At 35.0% G+C, this 21,943-nt stretch overlaps 1 protein-coding gene across 1 annotated transcript in view; it reads left to right on the top strand.

The window, feature by feature from the left end:
* Window positions 1-21,943, top strand: part of LOC136040179 (extracellular serine/threonine protein CG31145-like) — a 205,437-nt gene that overhangs the window by 99,152 nt on the left and 84,342 nt on the right. Inside the window, exon 4 of the mRNA XM_065724326.1 lies at window positions 11,302-11,380. Within this exon, the coding sequence (XP_065580398.1) occupies window positions 11,302-11,380 (79 nt within the window). The remainder of the gene's footprint in view (window positions 1-11,301; window positions 11,381-21,943) is intronic.

The raw sequence follows: 21,943 nt of genomic DNA, 5'->3' as shown, positions 1-21,943 counted from the left end.
GCTTGTAATTCATCTCCGCATGATTATATTCCTATTTCGTATGATTCAACTTTTTTTTATTTTTTTTTTGTTTTCCCCAAAATCTCACCCCCTGCCCCCTCTCCCTAGAGACAATCTTCTGCATACGTGATGCCGTACATGCCCGAGTGGGAGCCATCCGTGTAGACAAGTATTTTAGGTTATTTAAAAGTAGAACTGTATTTCATTTGACTAGTTAATGCTACCACAATGTCAATGAAAATATCATTTGAAAAAATTCCATTTGCTAGTGAAAATTGCATGTTTGAGGTGATGCCTTCAAGGAATCATATGCTTTGATTTGTGTAGGCTAACTGTAAAACTTTTGAGGGCATTTGACTGATTATAATTCATTCATTGACCTAATTGGTGCTCTGGGTTGGGAATCCTTTGTCCGAGGGGCATGGGTTCGATCCCTGGTGCGGCTGGTTATTTGTTTTGGGACGGGGGTAAGTGGTGTGAGTCTGTAATGACAGCCAGAGGTGACCCAGCTGTAAATGGGTACCTGGAGAAATCTAGGGAAGGTAAGCAGGAAGGGTGCGCGAACGCGAAGGATGGCTGCCCCCTCCTTTGCACTTTCTGGCTGAAGGGCAACGAAACGGAGATCAGCACCGTCAGTCTAGACCTTGAGGGTCCAGTGCCGTCATTCTATTTTACCTACTGATTAAAGATTGATTTTATACCCATAGCTGCCCATCTTTCTGTTCAAAATGGCATTCATAATTTCTCTTCCTATAGATACATTCCCGTTCCTCATGATTCGACTATTTTGTAGATTTTTCATTTTGTCCTCTCCAAAATGTCTACCCCCCCTCCCGGAACAGGATTCTGCACAAGTGCTGTCGTATAGGCCTATGCCTGGGTGAGAGTTATCCACGGAGAAAAAGTAGTTAAATTTTTTTAGAAGTTGCTACTTGAAGTGGTGGGGGTTTTGCTATAGAGTTTTTAATCAATCAGGCAGTGATATACGCAGTAGGAGAGCCTCAGTGCCCGGGTCCCTGAAGTCCTACATTTTCTAATTCCGGCGCACGTGCCTGAAAGTACAAATTAATTATTTGTGAATTGAAACAAATTAATTGTTCAGGTCGTTTTTTACATGATCCACGCGATAATCTCCCTTTATATCATGAGTTCCCAACCAATTCCTGGCGATGCCCCACCTAAGCATGTCTAAAACCCTGATGCCCCCCTGATGTTATTTTTTTTTATTCAAAATTTTACGTATATTGACTGGCGGAAGCTTAAAAGGCCATTAACTTGTTTTTCTTTTGGTGGGTGGGGGTCCTCCTCTAGGCATGTTTTATGCGACTGAAAAATATTGTTTGTATAGAACACTTTTTATACAACGCATCACGTTATTGAAATACTATGATATATCTTTACAGTTAGCCAAAGGGTGCATATCCCACCCATAACCCGCTAAAATATTGGTATGCCCTACCGGTGGGACCTACGCCCCACGTTGGGAATCACGGCTTTATACATTAAAGTCCATTTTCCTGAGTTGAAAATTTATATTGACTTTCTTTTTGGCTTTTATATTTGCTTTCTTGTTGACTGCATATCTTGTTTACCAATAAGGAATGCATGTTGCTACGATGTTGATGAAACTATCGTTAAAAATAACATTTTTTTAAACTATATGTTTAAGGCGATGCCTCAAGGGCTGACATGCTCAATTTGTGTAACTGTAACACGTTTTGATGAATTTGATTGATTAAATTTTGCTCATTGACCTGATGAAGAATAACCGTTGTACCCACAGCTGTCTATCTTTAGTTCCCTTATGGTGTTTTTTTTTTTTTTTTGTCATGACAGATTAATCGTTGTTTGTGAAAGATTGTTGTGATTTAAGTTTTTGCAAAAAAATGTCACAATTTTATAGGCTAACGTTCATTGTGGTTACATGCTTCACTTGCTTTAATTATCCTAAATCAAAAGGAGCTATCAGATTTACCCACAAGTTAGATTCTGTAAATCTGGAATTCCATCGTTCAGTCATTCATACGAGCAAATTCATGTTTAAAAAAAAATATTTGGTAAAATTCTAGTTAATTGTCTTCTTGCTATCTCAGAAAGGGTTTAGGTTAAGAAAGTGGAACTTTCAGGGATGAATCTACAGACTAAAGTATGTCCTGGGAAGGTATTTTGAAGCAACTAACTCCACTCCTTTTCCCTCTAGTGGGCCCTGACCTTTGATGACCTTTAAAAGTATGTGTGATATAAAAGTGAAACCTTGCAAAATAGATTTTCTGCTTAATTAAAGTACAACAAAATTGTTTTCAGCTTCATAACTTTGCTCAATTCCATTTTATAAGGTTTAAAGATATGCAAATACATTTCCTAAATTTGGAAAAAAAAACAGATATGGCTCAAAATTCTACTCAAATAACAGGAATTGCGTAAAGGTAAGGTAAGGAGCGACCCGGCTCAATAGTAACCAAAAGTCTAAATAATGGAATTTTGATACCAATAGCTACATCAAAAGAATTGCGTTTTAATGCTGATTTTAAATATATAAGTTTTATCCAGTTTAATCTTACTCATCAAAAGTTACGAGCCTAAGAAAATTAGCGTTATTTTAGAAAATAGGGGAAAACAAACCCTAAAAGTCATAGAATCTTAACGAAAATCACATCATCAGATTCAGCATATCAGAGAACCCTACTATAGAAGTTTCAAGCCTCTATCTACAAAAATGTGGAATTTTGTATTTTTTTTTTTTTGCCAGAAGGCAGATCACGGATGCGTATTTATTTGTTGTTGTTTTGTTGTTGTTTTTTTCCCAGGGGTGATCGTATCGACCCAGTTGTCCTAGAATGTTGCGAGAGGGCTCATTCTAACGGAAAGGAAAAGTTCTAGTGCCCTTTTTAAGTGACCACAAAAATTGGAGGGAACCTAGGCCCTCTCCCACGTTAATTATTTTCCCAAAAACGGATCAAAATTCTGAGATAGCCATTTTATTCAACGTAGTCGAAAAACCTTATAACTATGTCTTTGGGGACGACTTACTCCCCCACAGTCCCCGTGGGAGGGGCTACAAGTTACAAACTTTGACCAGTGCTTACATATAGTAATAGTTATTGGGAAAAGTACAGGCGTTTTCAGGAGGATTTTTTGGTTGGGGGAGGGGTTGAGAAGAGGAGGATATGCTGGGGGAACTTTCCATCGAGGAATTTGTCATGGGGGAAAGAAATTTCCATGAAGGGAGCGCATGATTTACTAGCATTATTAAAAAAAAAACAATGGGGAAATTTAAGCTTTAGTGTAAAGAGCGAGGTACTGACGAGGGGGCGAACCCCCTCCTATATGTAATAAATACATGAGAATACAAAAATTCTTTACTTAAACTAATATATAAGTTACGTATATCTTTTATTAATAATTAAATGAAAAAAACTAGTTTTTTCAAGTGAAAGTAAGGAGCGACATTAAAACTTAAAACGAACAGTAATTACTCCGTATATGAAATGGGTTGTCCCCTCCGCAATCCCTCGCTCTTTACGCTAAAGTTTTTAATCGTTTTAAAAAGTAGAATTGTGGCAAACAGTGAAACTTTAGCGTAAAGAGCGAGGGATTGCGGAGGGGACAACCCATTTTATACAAAACCAAAACACATCTTCTACAAAATGCTGCCGCGCTAAGAAAAATTTTGCAGTTTTTAAGACGTATGACAGTGTGGAATATAATAATATATATTCCATTACGAATCACAACATAACCGCAATCAACTCAAACTTCAAATCAATCTCTCTCATTTAAACAAACAAACAAGATTGTGCTTTTTAGTCATTAAATTAAAAAAACAAGTTTTTTCAACTGAAAGTAGGGAGTAATGTTAAAACTTAAAATGATCAGAAATTATTACGTATATGAGGGAGTTTGCCCCCCTTCAATACCTCGCTCTTTACGGCAAAGTTCGAATTTTGTTCCAATTCTTTAAAAATGACCCCAGAATCACTAAGGCCGTTTAATTAGAGTAATAGCTTTTTTGAAAGCATTTTAAAAACTTTAGTGTAATGAGTGAGGTATTGACTAGGAGGCCAACACCCTCATATACGTAATGATTAGCATAAAACTCTGATTCTTTTGACGTATCTATTGGTATCAAAATTCTTTTTTTTAGAGTTTGGGTTACTATTGAGCCGGTCCGTTCTTTTCTTGCATTTCGCTACCACGAACTGTTTGATTCATCTGGGACCAAAGAAGAAGCAGGCCCTCCTTGATTGGAGTGAGAGCTGAGAAGAGGTCATAAGAAAGGATTTACTTGAAATTAGAACTTCTTTCAGGGAAAAGAGGGGGGGTACAGAGTGGAGGTCTGAATGAAGGAGGAGCGTGCTCAGCTGTGTTTGTTTCACCTGGCTTGGCGCTGCATGAGTAGTAGTATTAGTATATTAAAGAAAGGGGGTCTTGGAAGGTGGTATAGGAAAAAGTTTTAAATAGGTTTCGGTGAGGGAGGAGCATGCGTAGCTGTTTTGGCCTCAGGTGGCTTGGTGTCACAATGAGGTACTAGCAGTAGTGTTACTATATTAAAGGAAGGGTTATAGAGTGAAACTTTGAATACACTAGGATGGAGGAGGAGCGTGCACAATTGTCTTGGGCTCAGGCGACTTGGTGTTGCAATACATGAAGGGTTGCCCCCTCCTCAATACCTTGACCTTCACACTATAGTTGTTAGCACTTTTAGAAAAGCTTCCTATTCTAATTAAATGGCCCCTGGTAGAGCTTAGTATTTTTTTTGGATGTAAGTATTAAAAATGAAGCAATTTCATGCTATCCCTCCCTCACACTCGTTCTAATGTCCCTCCCTTGCACTCGTTCTAATGTGTCACAGAGTTTTATAGTTTACTTGAGTGGGACAGCCGTGCAATTGCCTTTTCATTTTATCAAATTACAAAAGCGACTGTGGGACTGGGACAGGAAATTTGGACAATTCCAGCCCATACCAAATTTGCAAGCGGTTTTCACGGAATTGTGGTTTTGGTTGATAAATCTTTACAGTTTATTATGTGTTGCTTTTACATGTGACAGATTTATCTGTTACTGTCATGGAATAGGGGTTCCGTTAGTTTGCGGTTAATGTAATGATTGCTTGTTCAACTTTTTACTTAAAACAAAATTGGGGAGCAAGGGCTTATATTTGCCTGGAGTCTGTATTGTCTGAAGAAAATGTTCGGATACTTGCGGTTGCTTTTTCTCCATTCTATGGCAAATTATATACACATGGACAAACAGGATATGGAGCGAGGGGAGTGGGGGTGCTACCTGGGTTAGACCTCCCCCCCTATGAATTTTTTGTTTGAAGCATAAAAAAGCATAAATTAAATTAATGTTTTCTTAAATAATAAAAGTTATAATTAATTAATAAAACTATTATTTCTTAAATTATAAAAGTTATTAAATAATTAAATAATAAATTTAACATATATATTTGTATTTATATATTATATATAATTAATTATAATAAATTAAATAATAAAGGTGCTACCTGGGCTAGACCCCCCCCCCTTCCCTTATGAAATTTTTGTATGAAGCGGAAAAGATAACTTCGAAGACCACATTGCCTTTCCATGACGAAAGTAAAACAGTTCAAAATAGGAATGATACATTTTTATTGACAGTGAATAGATATAAAATTATTTAACTGGATACTGCTGATGATGAACACTGTATATGTGTTCGAAATATCCAGTTAAATAATTTTATATCTATTCACTGTCAACAAAAAGGTATCATCCCTATTTTGAACTGTTTTACTTTCGAAGCGGGAAAAAAGCATAGATTAAATTAATTTTTGTTAAATAATAAAAGAAAGGTTGAAATGGCTAGGACACGTTCTTTGGATGAAGGATGACAGATTGCCGAAAATTGTCGTTTTTGGCCAACTGTCTAGGGCAAAACGGAAAACAGGTCGTCCGTGGTTGTGGTGGGAGGATGTCGTAAAGAAAGATTTAAGGGAAATGGGAACTTCCTGGTATGGTACAAAGAGGGAGGCTTTTTGAATAGATTAGGGTGGAGGAGAAGTTTGCGTAGCTGTGTTGGCCTCTGGCGGCTAGGTGCTGTGGTGAGTTGTTAGTATTAGTAGTATTCATTTTCAAAATGTAATTTAGGCGCCTCTGCTTTATACATTTAAATGATATCGACCGAAAAAGAAGAATTTAGACATACAATTGTTTTTTAAACATTTTTTTTTATTTTGCGTAAATTTGATTGCTCCGTGGTGTAAAAAAAACAAAAATAAAACAAAAACAACAAACGAAAAAGATTGTGGAGCAAAGGCTTATATTCGCCTGGAGTCTGTATTGTCTTAAAAAAAAAAGTTCGAATATTTGCGGTTGCCTTTTCTTCCTTATATGATAAATTGTACACCCAAGGACAAGGCCGTAGCCGGGAGGGGTTACTACTGGGTTCCTTCCCCCCCTGAAATTTTGTTTTGACTCATAAAAAAGTAACAAAAATGCATATAAACAAATCTTCAATGCGTTTCGTAAAATTTTCATTTTTGTGTCCCCCTTCTCTCGAACAAAAGTCCTGGATACGCCCTTGCCGGCGGAATGCAAAATTTTTCCGTGTATACCTAAATTGTATACCGTGTATATCTAAAATTGTGGGGGGGGGCCAGCTTAAGTTTATGCTTACCTGAGTCTGTATTGTCTTTCAAAAAAGTGTAAGAATATTTACGGTTGATTTTTCTTGATTCTACGGCAATTTAGGTACTCGCAGAACGTGATATCACCCCATTTATAGGCTTCTAGAATTCGGTGGGGGGAGGAGTAAGGCTTTGGTTTGATATTCTGCAGATCTATTTTGACACATTAAAAGTGCTTAGGTTATTATCATCATACCTTTTGATTTGGTAATAAGTTGGGTTATTAATTAGGTATATACTCGAGAAAATCCTCTGCTAGGTTTAGCACAAATCCACATGGTACATTTGATTTTGAAATTGATCTCGTCTCCAAATGGAGAGGGAAGAGGGCATACAGAAAGATTTCGAGGAAATTGGAAGTCCGTGAGAGGGACGTAAAGAGTGAAGTTTCAGTTAGCGTTGGGTGGAGGTGGAGTGTGCGCAGCAATGTTTGTCTCAGGTGGCTTTGTGATGCAAATAAAAAAAACTAACTTTTTTTAGCTGAAAGTAAGGAGCGACATTAAAACTTAAAACGAACAGAAATTACTCCGTATATGAAATGGGTTGTCCCCTCCGCAATCCCTCGCTCTTTACGCTAAAGCTTTTAATTGTTTTAAAAAATAGAATAGTGGCAAAGAGTCAAACTTTAGCGTAAAGAGCGAGGGATTGCGGAGGGGACAACCCATTTCATATACGGAGTAATTTCTGTTCGTTTTAAGTTTTAATGTCGCTCCTTACTTTCAGCTAAAAAAAATAGTTTTTTTTTATTTAATCTCTGAACGTTTTTGAATTAATGCATGTTTGGTTTTGGCTCTCCGCGCATAAATTATTAAAATGAAATTTGTGCATTAATTCTTTTTTTGGCTAAATGGCTTTCTCTTAGTTTCAATCAGACGATTTTGAGAAATAAGGGGTGGAGAAGGAGGTCTAGTTGCCCTCCAATTTTTCGGTTACTTAAAAATGCAACTAGAACTTTTAATTTTTAACGAATGTTTTTATTAGTAAAAAATATACGTAACTTAAGAATTAACTTACGTAACAAACTTTCATAATCTTATATTTTTATTATGTATACGAGGGGGTTTGTACCCTCGTTAATACCTCGCTCTTTACACTAAATAGTAAGTTTTGTCCCAATTCTTTAAGAATGACCCCTGAATCAGAAAGGCCGTAGAATAAATAGTTGAAATTACTAAAAATACTTTAGCATAAAGAGCGAGGTATTTATCTCCTCCTAAATACCTCGCTCTTTATGCTAAAGTATTTTTAGAACCCCTCATATGCGTAATAATCTCTGTTCGTTTTAAGTTTCAATGCTACTCCTTCCTTTCATTTGAAAAAACGTTTTCATGTTTCTTTTTCATTGTTTTCTTATAGTAATGCTAGAAAATCCTGCGCCCTTTTCATTGAATTTTTCTTCCCCCATGACAGATTCCTCCAAGGAAAGATCCTCCAACATCCCCTCAGCCCCACCCCCAAACAAAATAAAATCCCCCTGAAAACGTCTGTACACTTCCCAATAACCATTACTATATGTAAACACTGGTCAAAGTTTGTAACTTGCAGCCCTTCCCCCAGGGATCGTGGGGGAGTAAGTCATCCCCAAATACATAGTTATTATGGTTTTCGACTATGTTGAACAAAACGCCTATCTCAAAATTTTGATTCGTTGACTTTGGGAAAAAATGAGCGTGGGAGGGGGCCTAGATGCCCTCCAATTTTTTTGGTCACTTAAAAAGGGCACTAGAACTTTTCATTTCCGTTAGAATGAGCCCTCTTGCGACATTCTAGGACCACTTGGTTGATACGATGACCCCTGGAAAAAAAAAACAAAAACAAACAAACAAATAAACACGCAACCGTGATTTGTCTTCTGGCAAAAAATACAAAATTCCACATTTTTGTAGATAGGAGCTTGAAACTTCTACAGCAGGGTTCTCCGATACGCTGAATCTGATGGTGTCATTTTCGTTAAGATTCTACGACTTTTAGGGGGTGTTTCCCCCTATTTTCTTAAAAAAGGCAAATTTTCTCAGGCTCGTAACTTTTGATGAGTAAGACTAAACTTGATGAAATTTCTATATTTAAAATCAGCGTTAAAATGCGATTCTTTTGATGTAGTATTGATATCAAAATTAAATTTTTTAGAGTTTTGGTTACTATTGAGCCGGGTCGCTCCTTACTACAGTTCGTTACCACGAACTGTTTGATAAGTTGTTCGTAGTAGTAGTAGTAGTAGTAAACCATGCAGTCAGAATATTGCGGTTTTGAGTAAATTGTGTATGTGTTAGCAGTGCAGTCTCTCTTCAGCATTAAAAGCGACTATGTCTTAGTGACTATTTAATGTCGGCATAATTTTCCCTTTTTGCGACAGGTTGAGTTATGCCGGGTTCAAATATATACATTAAGCTTGAAGTGAATACACACAGGATGAATTAATTTCAGCTGCGAAATTTCAACTATTTTCAACTACGTGACAGATTATACAGTGTCTGTGTCGACACGGTTCATTGATCTATGCTAGGAAATACATGGCCTGATGTTTGATCCTGGCTGCCTCTGGGCTAACGCAAGGACCTTTGTAGTCAAGAAGCATCGTTATAGAATAGACTAGATTAGGCATAGACCGTGTTCTCATCAAAACTCTGCCAGCGTAGGCGTTTGTCATCCTTTTTGCTGTAAGACAACTGTGGAATGTTGACTTAGCTGACAATGTGGTAAAAGCTTGACGTATATAGAAGTGTTTGATTAGAGTGTTACGATAGGCAAGCCACCCAACTACCTTGATTCAACAGTCTACAGGAGAACTGTAGTAATTGGGTCATCCAGGGTCCTGACATATATAGAAGTGTATGGTCGACATGTTTAGATTGTCAAGCTGCTCCGTGGTTCAACAGTCTGCTGGAAAGGAAATCTAGGTGCAGAAATAGCTGACAGGGTGGCAAAGGCGAACGCTGTCTTGGTAGCCTTCTGAAAACAATTTTTCAGAAACCCCAGATCAGCCTCATAGAAGCACGAATCTACTTTGTCTCGGTAGCTAGTGTCATGCTGTACTAGTCAAAGATGTGACCCACGACTTGTCAAAGACCGGCACAGATGATTGAAGGTGGATGCTACTCAGGCGAAATACCCACGTAAAACCGAGTTTGTTAGTTTGGTAAGGAGCTTGGAGATCCCCCGACTCTCTTGATTATCACTCCTGTTGAAGCAGATTAAACTAAATCAAAACACACTATGTCTTTATAGGTTGTCAAGAGGATGTATCAGCGATGTTTCGGGAATGGTTTATGGTATTAAGTTGAAACTTTCATCGTGTGTTGAAGGGGGTATTCAAAAAAACCATAAGTGCAATATGCACACTGCTACTAATGCTAATACTGTTACTCCAACTATTGCTAGGTTCGCCCGCTGGGAAGGTACTAAAAGGACTCTTCGATTTTTGCTACTCCACGGAAAACCTAATTAGGCTACTGATATTGCCTAATATATAGTGTTACTTAAATCAATGTATGAATGGTCAATTAGCAGGAAGTAATATTAGCTTCTCTTTTCGATTCGGAAATACATAGGTTGAAACGGTATTACAGGCGAAGTAGTAGTTCTTCTCTTTCATATGGTTCTCTAAGGGCAATTAATGCAAATATAAAGGCGTAGTTGAATCAGTTTCCGAGCTGGGCTATCATGGATTTGACTTTATTCAACGCTGTTTTCGAACTGAATGTGGTAATTGTTCTGTATCCATACTTTGTGAAATTGGATGAACTACGGTACAATCAAGATTGAATGGGCTTGAAATTACCTGAGGTATTATTCGTACCTGACAGTTTTTCAGCCAATCAGAAGATTTAGATCTTTCGAGATGATGCTTTTGATTCTATCTGTTGAAATGTCACGATCCAAAGTGCCGGTTGGAGGACAAACATAAACAAAAAAAAATCCGCAAAAGTTTTACTTTTTGTTTTGATAATTTTCGAGCCGGAATCTGCAAGATTTCCTGGGGGATTGTCAACAAGATTGGAATTTTCCAGGAGTAGGGGGTATTTACGTGAGAGGAACTTAACTTTTAGGAATGGTTTGTGGGGGGAGAGAATTTTACACGGAGGGGAGATGGATTTCCCGGCATTATTTGGAAAACGATCAGATATTGAATTAAAAAACGAACAGAACTTCTTCTGTAAATTAGCGGGGTTGCTCCCTCCTCAATATCTCGTTCTTTACGCTAAAGTTTAGCTTTTTGTCCCATTCCTTTAAGAACGACTGCTGAAACACAACGGCGCTTGAAGTGGAATAACAATATTTGTAAATAACAAATGAATCTTAGCCTAACGAACAAGGGGTTGGGGTAGGGGCAGCCTTCCTCATATATAGAACAATTTCCGTTTTCTCTATGGGTTTATGCTGTTCCTTACTTTCAGTTAAAAAAAAACTTGTTTGTTTATCCAATTCTTATTAGATGCGTGGTGACTGTACCTGATTGCGTACTTCAATGTTTTTTTTTTTTTATGTAGTATCTATTCAGGTAATACATTTTATTGGTTTTCAGCACTTCTAAGGCCTCTGTTCCTATTTTTTTTTTATTTAGTTCTCTTTTTTATTTTTATTTAATTCTATTTATTTTTTATTTTTATCTAATTTTATTTAATTTTCTTTTATAGGTCAAAAGGCTGGTGGGACACAATTGAAGCTTGTTGTTGAGTTTCCTAGTCAACGATATGCACTTTTCAAACCCATGAGGTAAGCTAATTCTTTTTCTTACTCTTCCCCCTCACTAGAAAAAACTACAAAGGGGGAAATTAAAGTTACTACATATGCAGTGCAAAAGGATACGATAAAGATCATCCGTAGCCATTGGTGACGCATAGGGTGTCAAAATGACGTTTCAGTGTCTTCAATGACGTTTGGTGGCGCATAGGGTGTCAAAATGACGTTTCAGTGTCGTTTCAGTGTCAGTGTCTTCATATTTTTACAAGAACTGGTAGCAGGGCTGTCCTTGTAAAATTAGGATTCGAACCCTGGACCCCGTTTCGCCAATCAGAGCATCAATACATTGTTTTAACACAGGGTAAAACATTGGTCGTTACTAAGATTCAAACCTGTGTTACCATGACCACAATTTTGGGTCCTGACCACTTGACCATTCCGGCTTGATCACAACGTAGGGTCCGACCAAAACTGAAGGTTTAAATTTATAGGTTTGGTTTCTATCTTGATAAAAATTTCTGTATGTTTCATTTAACTTACCTATTCTGGGATTCTACCCCCCCCCCCTAAATGTTTTTTTCTGGCAAACAAAACAATATTTTAAAGTTTACTCCCCCTAACTCTTGGGAAATGTTCTCATTATTGAAAACCTTCACCTTGCTCCTGACAAATGGTTAATATCTAATCTCAAATATACGGATGATGCTTTATCTGGATTATTGGATAAATATTTTAAATGACATATAAACTAATACATTTATGTTGTACTTGTAGGTATTAAATAAAAAAAACAAGTTTATTTTAACTGAAAGTAAGGAGCGACATTAAAACTTAAAACGAACAAAAATTAGTTATTCCGTATAGTAAAGGGGTTGTCCCCTCCTCAACACCTCGCTCTTTACGCAAAAGTTTTTTAAGGTTTTAAAAAGTAGAGTTGTGACAAGACTCACAGACTCAACAAGACTCAAGCTTTAGCTTAAAGAGCGAGGTGCTGAGGAGGGGACAACCCTTTTAGTGTACGGAATAATTTCTGTTCGTTTTAAGTTTTAATGTCGCTCCTTACTTTCAGTTAAAAAAATCTTATTTTTTATTTAATTTCCGAACGTTTTTGAATTAATGTTTGTTTTGATTTTGGCTTTCCGCACATAAATAATTAAAACTAAATTTGCATATTAATTTTTTTGGCTAAATGGCTTTCTCATAGTTTTAGTTGGAAGATTCTTAGAAAAAAGGAGCGCGGGAGGAGGCCTAGTTACCCTCTATTTTTTTTATTGCTTAAAAGGGGAACTAGAACTTTTAATTTTTTGCGAACGTTTTCATTAGTAAAAAAAAAATATACTCAACTTACGAATTGACTTACGTAGCGAACTTCTATATTCGTATGTTTTTGTTACGTATATGAGTGGGTTAACCCCCTTGTCAATACCTCACTTTTTACACCAAAGCTTAAATTTTTAAGGATGACCCCCTGAATCACAAAGGCCGTTGAATAAATAATTGAAATTACTAAAAATACTTTAGCGTAAAGAGCGAGGTATTACGAGGAGGTGAACCCATCATATGCGTAATAATTTCTGTTTGTTTTAAGTTTTAATGCTGTTCCTTACTTTCAGTTGAAAAACTTTTCGTATTTTTGTTTCATTACTTTTTTTAATAATGCTAGGAAGTCCTGTGCCCCCTTCATTTGAATTCTCTTCTCCCATGACAAATTCCTCCTTGGAAAGATCCTAACACTTAACTCCCTCCTTCAACTTCTCCCCCCAAACCAAAAAAACGTCTGTACTTGTGAAAACGTCTGTACACTTCCCAATAACTATTGCTATATGTAAACACTGGTAAAAGTTTGTAACTTGCAGACCCTCTCACGGGGATTGTTTGGGAGTAAGTCGTCTCCAAAGACATAGTCAATAGGTTTTTCTACTATGGTGAATAAAATGGCTATCTCAGAATTTTGATCCGGTGACTTTGGGAAAAATGATTGTCGGAGGGGGCCTAGGTGCCCTCCAATTTTTTTATCACTTAAAAAGAATGCTAGAACTTTTAATTTCCGTTATTATGAGCCCTCTTGCGACATTCTAGGGCCACTGAGTCGATACGATCACCCCCGGAAAAAAAACAAAAAAACAAATACACACGCATCCGTGATGTGTCTTCTGGCAAAAAAAAAAAATGTGAAATTCCACATTTTTTTTAGATAGGAGCTTGAAACTTCTACATTAGAGTTTATATATTCAAAATCAGTATCAAAATGCGATTCTTTTGATGGAACTATTGGGATCAAATTCCATTTTTTAGAGTTTCGGTTACTATTGAGCTGGGTCGCTCCGTACTACAGTTCGTTACCACGAACTGTTTGATTAGTTAATGATGCATTGGTTATGTATTGGAATTTTGTATTCCGTTTATTCGTCAATGTGGAAATTAATAAGCATAAAGATTTGAAAAGTCGTAAAATACCGTGAAAGAATGTAATAATCTTTGCCAGAGAGAAAAAGTTACGAGGTACATTAGTCACAACCATCGATAAGTGTAACTGCGCCTTAACAAATACAAGGTACGTTTTCTTATCTCAAAAATTACTATACTTAACGTTCTAACGTTCTTAGCGTTAAAATGACTATCTTAAACGTTTTAGAACATTTCAACTAAAAATATGAAATGATATGAAGCAATTTCTAGATCTTAGTCAAACTATTAAATCCTTCAACGCTATAAGAATTAAGAGTGGTATTTTTCAAGGTGGTATTTCAAAGGAATTGATGTTGGATCAAAGAGTATGGGTAACTTATTAGAGTGGAATCTTTTTCTTTTTTTTTTTTGGTCGAGAACAGAGATCAGAACATTTTTATCCTAATTTTACCAATCTTACTAATTAAATTGATTATTTTTATTATTACATGGAAAAAGACAACTGCTTCTCTGGTAAAAAACTGCAATTTTGTCCTCACTTGACATTATGCAAGCACAGATCTGTCAGGATATTAGTTATGTCAGGATATTAGATGTGTCAGGATGTAATGTGGTCTGGCCCACATTATAATGTATAATGTGTAATAAAAGTATTGTTTTTTTTATTTGTTCATTTTTGTGAATCGTGACCGCTTAGGGATCGTTTAGGAGTATCATTGGAGGACCTGGCCTCTTCACTTCGTATATGTAGACATGTTGAACCTCTTTTGACTCGTGAATGTTCATGGTTCAATTAGGGAATTAAAATTGGAGGGCCCATAGCAGGGCCCTGGGCCCTGGGCCCCTTAAATTTGTAAATGTAGACAAGTTGAACCTCTTTTGAGTCCTGACTATTCATGGGTCGTTTGGGGAATATAATTGGATGACACATAGCAGGGCCCTGGGCCTCTAGACATCTCATATGTAGACAAGTTGAACTTCCTTTGACCTGTGGTTGTTCGCGGATCATTTAGGGAGTAGAATCGGAGGACTTAAAGCAATTCCTTGGGCCTCTCAACTTCATATACACATAGACAAGTTGAACCTGTTTCAACTAGCGATAAGGATTATTTTGGGGGTAAAATTTGAGGGTCCAAAGCAAAGTCCTTGGCCCCAAGCTTCGTATTGATATAGAAATGTTGCAAGGTAAATAATCTCCACCGAACCTTGAACGTGTAATCCCTGGTTTTCAGGGATTAAACAATTGTCTTAAACCGAAAGGGAGTAAATAATCTATGCATTTTCTAATTGGTTGTTAGTTTCCTATAAACCTAGTATTTAAAGCTCAGATGGTCTATTAGGCTTCACCAGATATCTCACTCATAGCAAAATTAATGGGCCGAGGTATTACTCAATTACATTGGCTATCTAACAAAACTCGCCCGTCCATGGAATGTTATCGGACTGGATAACGCTCCTCCCGCACTTTCGATAACTTCCGCTTTCAACCACAGAGATGAACTTTGTTTAGTTGTTGATTGCTTACGGATCACAGATATAGGTGAAGCAGGGCCTTGAGCCGCTTAACTCCATATAATATATATATATATATATATATATATATATATATATATATATATATATATATATATATATATATATATATATATATATATATATATATATATATATATATATATATATATATATATATATATATATATATATATATATATATATATATATATATATATAACGAAAAGAGAAATCACCAATGCAACAGCACAAACACATCGAAAAAAAAAGGAGACAGAAGGAGAAAAGGAAGACTGTTTTCCTAAATTAGTGATTAATATAGATCAGCACTTGAACAAGGCCTTAACCCTACTCATCCATACAATCACATAGGTCAAACAAAATAGCCATACAAATCAACCATAAAGATTAATCCATGGACAGGCAGTCATGTCGTCAATAAGTATAAGTCGTCATTAACCAAACAATAAAAACAGTAAAGACAAATAATTAACTACAACTAGAAATATATATTATATCTGATTTAGCATTTATGTAACTATTATAGTGGCTTTTATGAATAGTAATTTATAATTTAAACAAGTTAAATTTTAAAAATTAAAGTTGAAAAATATTAAATAAATAAAATCCCGTTAACATTTATTAGATGCTGCTATACAACTAATAATTTATATTAATATATAATATATTACATAACATACAAGTTATATATTATATAATTATATAACTGACTAGTTTACCCGTCATGCATTGCTGTTGTCTCAAAAGAAAGGGGATTCAATTCAAATCACCTTCCGCAGAAAATCCCCAAGGGAAAATCTCCTGTAGAAGACACCACACCACTGTTTATTAATAATGACCGTATTTTGAATATATTAGTATCTGTAAAATTCCCCTGCGGAAAACTCCTGCATCGAAAATCCCCCTCCCGCGAAAACCCCCCGTAGAAAATCTTTGGAAATCCCTCGCCTCAGAAAATTTCCTCCAGGAAAATATTTTTCATGTGTAGAATAATTATTGTCTTTTCAAGTTTAAAAGTATTTGAAAAATTTAGGATATGATTATTAGCTTATCCATCAGGCGTTGTTTAATAATTATTAAAGAACAATTACTTAATTATTAAATATTAAATTTTAAATTAAAGATAACTATTAAAGATAATTTAAGATAATTATTAAAGATAATTTAAGATAAATTAATAATTTAAAGTTAAATTAAGATTATTATTAAAGATAATTTAAAATATTAAATATAATTATTAAAGTTTGTTAGCCAGCCATACTGCAGCTATTAAGCACATTGTCAATTAAAAGGAGAAAATAAATTAACTGCAAGTTTTGAAATTTTCTAAAATTTTACAGTTAAAGTTTACTAAAATTTACTGATTTTATGGCCGGTGTAAGACTATTGACAGCCATATAAGTGAGTCTTGCATTTTCTGTCGTGTACTTAAAGACTTTTCTCCTCCTAATTTTGGTTTGGTGCGTTGATTTTTTGTTTTTATGGCTCGCTCTTTATGATCTTCATTTTGTGCGTTTCGAAAAACTAGTGCTTTACTGAAAACTAATCTTACTTCTGGTTTTGAGAGAACAAAAAATGTATACTATGATTTACTGATTTTATTACCGGTGAAAGACTATTGACAGCCATATAAGTGAGTCTTGTATTTTCTGTCGGGCACTTAAAGACTTTTCTCCTCCTAATTGTGGTTTGATGCGTTGATTTTTCGTTTTTTATGGCTCGCTCTTTATGATCTTCATTTTATGCTTTAATGTAATTTCCTTTGATAAGGTAGATAGTTTAGCTTCCTACTGACTCCAAAGATCGTTGCGAAACTTGAATCATATTTCGATTTTTCCTTTCGTAGAATTTCTTTAAGAAATTGTAAGTGTCTCTTCGTCCTCTTCAGTGGACAAAGCAACCAAGGCTGGATACAAAATTTTACTCCTTTTTTTATTGTCTTTCTATTGCTGCCAAACTATCTCTTGGCACCTTTGAAAGACTTAGTCTCTTCATTTTTATCTTTCATCTCCGTATCATTTTTTAAGCCTAAGAACGTGAACGTGACAGCTTGAAGCAAAAAAATTGTTTAAAACCTAAATATTTCTAAAAGCTAAACTACTATAAATGTTTAGCTGAAAAGTGATGAGAAACTTATAAAAATAAAAAATGTGCCAAACTTGGGGGGGAAGAAGAGTTAAAATGAAACGAGTGATACAAGAAAAATAATTTATAAAGAATAAATAGAAAAAAATAATGAACCCTTTCGGAGAATTTGGGGAAAATCCAAAATATTCGGGTTAATTCGAAAAAGTTCGTGGATTCTGGATGGAAGAGCTTAATAAAAAACTTGTCAAGTGATAGATATCAAAAGAATTAATAGGGAGAAATTGACCAAACTTTCTTTAGAGAATTGGAAAAAATTCCAAGAAGTTTGGGGAACTTCCAAAAAGCTTAGGGATGATGGAAGGAAAAGAACAATACAACAATAACTAAATGATAGATTTAAAAAGAATAAATAAAAAAAAATGAGCACTTTCTTTTTAGGACATGAAGAAGGAAAACAATCGAAAATTGGCTTTTAAACGCCATTTTTGGTCGTTTTCTTCATGTTATGGCAGATCAATGTGGCTTAAGAATTTATATTCTTTTTAGGAATTGGGGAAAATTTAATTTTTTTCAGAAAAAAAAATGCGGACACTGGAAGGAAGAGAACAACATAAACTAACTAAATGATAAATATGAAAAGAATAAGCAAAGGAAAAGAAGAAGCAAAAATCCGACTGAACATCCTTTGGAGAAATTGAGAAAAACTTACATTCTTACTTTGTAAAAGAGAATCTACTAAGATAAGCTATTGTTACACTATCTTTTCTCATTTCTATTGTAGTGGATTTTTCTAATGGCTATAAAGGGGGTCTCACAAACAGTGCTGTTGGATTTTCAGGGTTTGCCCGTATTTCCCTGAAAAAATTAGTTTTTCCAAAACTTTGTGATTATTTCAACTAAATTGTGCGACTGCTCTTTCAACAAAATTTTACATTTTGCGACTTCTCAGAAATTCGTTGCTTAGTTTTAAGTCTCTTATTTGAAGTTCAGAATAAGTATATGGATGCAAGATAAATAAACAAAGCGCTTCAACAGTTAAAGAAGGCTAAGAAACTTCTTGGAAAGAAAAGAAAAATAAAATTTATTCCTTTTTGCTTTCAACTGCCTTTATTTCATTCACTACGAGACACATGAACATTTCTAAAAAAAATATTGTGGTTTAAAGAATATTGAAAGTTGAAAAACGACAGACGATTTGCTTTCCTAGTTTCTGACCTAACACAAATGAAACAGAATAATCATTTCTACCAGAGATAAAAGAAAATAAAACCAAACAAGCTTCTTGTTTCTTTTTTCTCTTCCATCCTCTTCCTCTCTCTTCTTTTCCCTTCCCTCTCTTTCTCTTCCTTTTTCCTCTTTTCTTCTTCCCTCTAAATGGCATTTACTATTCAATTCCGAGTAAAAACTTCGGTCCAGACGGTCAAAAGGCGTTTTGCTAACTGTTAATTTTACAGAAGATCGGAAAATCTGAAAAACGAAAAAGCTTCGTTAGTGTTATTAAAAATAAGGAGTTTACAAAAAAACGGATTTTATAGGTCTTTCGATATGACAAAGATATTGAAAGCTGATATTGATATCGCACTTTGGAAAAAAATAATTCTTAAGGATCAAATGCGATGGGAAGAAATGCGTTAGACTTACTGAAAAGATAGTAGATGGTAGAAGGTAGGGCAAGTAAAGAAAAAAGATTATAAATATTCAGTGGTTACGAGCATAGCAATGAAGTAAAGAAATTAGTTTTTGTAATTTGTATAATATTTTGCTTATGCCGTTGAAATTATTTGTAATTGAATTTTATTTTGTATTTCCATGAGTGTACGGCTCCAAGAGCAATAAAATATATTATTTTATTAAAAACACTAGACAGTTCATGATAAAAAAATCTACAAAGTCTGAAGGAAAAATGGGATTAAATATAAGTTACGTTTGGTGAGGAGTCAAGAAGAAGATATGCAAGAAAGTCTATTATTTCCTGTCTTAATATCCTTCTGATAAAGTCGATTCAAATAAAGTTGCCTTTGTGGTACAAAAATGGTTTTTAAATAAAAATTCGTTTTCATTATAAACTAAAATGATTTGTTGAGTTTTCAATTTAAGAGTTTTAAGTCTGGAAACAGAACGAATGATTTCCTGCATTTTCTGTTTCTTGTCAAAAAAACTTTTAGAACAACTCAGTTTGGGTAATTCAAATAATATTGTGACATATTTTAAAATTACGAACCCGAGCGTTGTGCTGTGAGTTTTCAAGTTAAGAGTTCTAAGTTTGGAGAGGGATTGAAGGATTTCGTGCATTTTCTGTTCCTTGTCCATTTTAGAAATCTCGATGAATCACCTATTTGTATCTACTGGCTTTACAAACCGGAGTTTTTTTTTTTTTTTTTTTTTTTTTTTTTTTGTAAGAGTTTTCATGCTGACAGTCTGAGGGCTCGAAAGACAATGAATGATTTTCTGCAATTTTTGATTCTTGTCAAAAATGTTTTACAACAACTCAGTTTGGGTAATTCAAGAAACCTGGTAATTTAATAAAAATTTTTTGATGAATCACCTATTTATGTCTATTGACGTTACAAACCTGAGTGTTTTGCTGAAAGTTTTCAGGCTGTGAGTTTCAGGGCTGGAAAGACAATGAATAATTTTCTGAAATTCAGTTTTTTCTCATTTTGACGCATTTTCATATTTTTCTCATATTTACCCTTTTTCCATATTTTGGTGAGACATTCCTTTTTTTCTCATTTTCTTACATTTTATCATATTTATATTTCTTTCATATTATGGCGTGAAATTCCGTTTTTTCTCGTTTTTTACATTTTACTTAATTTTTTCATTTTTACCTCCTTTTTCATGTTTTGATGAGGAATTCATTTTTTTTTCTCATGTCTCATTTTTTACCTCTTTTTTTCATATTTTGGTGAGAGATTCCGTTTATTTTTAAATTTCTCAAATCTTTTATTTTTTTTTTACATCTTACCTCTTTTTTCATATTTTTGTGTGAAATTCCTTTTTTCTCATGTTCTCACATTTTTTATATTTTTATCATATCCTATCTCTTTTCTTATATTTCGGTGAGCAATTCCGTTTTACTCATTTTGCACGTTTTTATCTCATTTCACCTCTTCTCAAATTCTACTTATTCTCTTATATTTCCTTTAATTTTACCTCTTTTTTCATATTTACCTCAAACGAAAAATATTTGTCTTGGTGTTTGAATCTAAATAACTTTTGGCAATGAACTATAGAAATTTACAAGAAACCAAGAAATTCAACACATGACTTATTTGACTACAGAAATTGACATGTGAAAAAAATGCGAGTTAAATTGTAGTTCATTTTGTTCATTTTGTAGGATCAATCGAGCGTCAATTTAAGGAGAAGTCCTGGGTGAAATTGTGTTCAGTGTTTGCAAAGAGGGAAAGAATGACATTAAAACTACATTTTGCTTTGTACTACTTTTCCCTCTAGTTGATTGTGAATTTTCTTTTGTTATCTGTTAACAGTTGGATGCCAAAATTTTCTTTTAATTTCTCTTTCAAATCGGAATGTTTTCTTGGAAATTTCTAAGTGCTCCATTGGCATCTTGAGCAAACAAAGCAAACGAGGTTGAATGGAAAAGAAGTGATATATTGCAAATTTGGTTTTCTTGTCGAAAAAAAAAAATCAATCGTAACACCTGAAAACTTATTTCGTCTTCTTATGCTTTTCTTTCCAGAGACAAAAATGCTGACATTTTCCGGGGCTTGATACCAAAATTTGTATAAAAATAGACGTGAAAATTGGACACAAAATCGTGGTTTTATCTAATATCGTGCACGTATCAAAAATACGAAATTGAATTAGGTTATAAATTAGGTTATTTATTAGGGAAATTAGGTTATAAGTCTCTGAAGTGGGTTAAAAACTTATCCTGTCACCATCAAACCTTGCATAAAACTAAAAAAGTTGACTTGCAATGCTGACTAAATCCAAGGAGAAAAAAATCCAAGTTCGAATCCCAGTGTACCCAATTGTTCAGTTTGGGACGGGGGTCAGTGGCGTGACTCTGTAAGCTTAGCCAAAGTCGACCCAGCTCTAAATGGGTACCTGGAGAAATCTGGGGAAGGTAAACAGGAAGGGTGTGCGAAAGCACAGGATTGTTGGTCCCCAACCCCCCATTGCACTTCCTGGCTGAAGGGCCAAGAAACGGAGATCAGCACCACCACCGATAGGGACTGTAAAGGGGGGCTGATAGGGACTGTAATGCCGTATCCTTTAATTTATCATACACAAATCGTTTATACCAAATGACACGTGCCATGCATAGCTGGAGTATGTCTAACGTGGCGCAAAGAGCAATGGCGTGATGGAAGTGTGCCACATGGTGGAAGAAGTAGCACTTTGGAATTTACTCTGGGTGGCGGTCTGTGATCTGTAGAAATTGCTTAAGCTATTTAGTTGTCATAAGACAAAACAAGTGAAAGAAAATTGAAAAAAGCGGAAAAAACTTCAAGTACTACTGGTAACTCATCGCTTCACCTTGCCAGCTAAGGCCAACGTAACTGCACACGCTCTCATTGATTCCATTCGATG

This window comes from Artemia franciscana, chromosome 20 (genome assembly GCF_032884065.1).
Source record: "Artemia franciscana chromosome 20, ASM3288406v1, whole genome shotgun sequence".
NCBI lineage: Eukaryota > Metazoa > Arthropoda > Branchiopoda > Anostraca > Artemiidae > Artemia > Artemia franciscana.
This window is presented reverse-complemented; position numbering and strand designations above follow the sequence as displayed.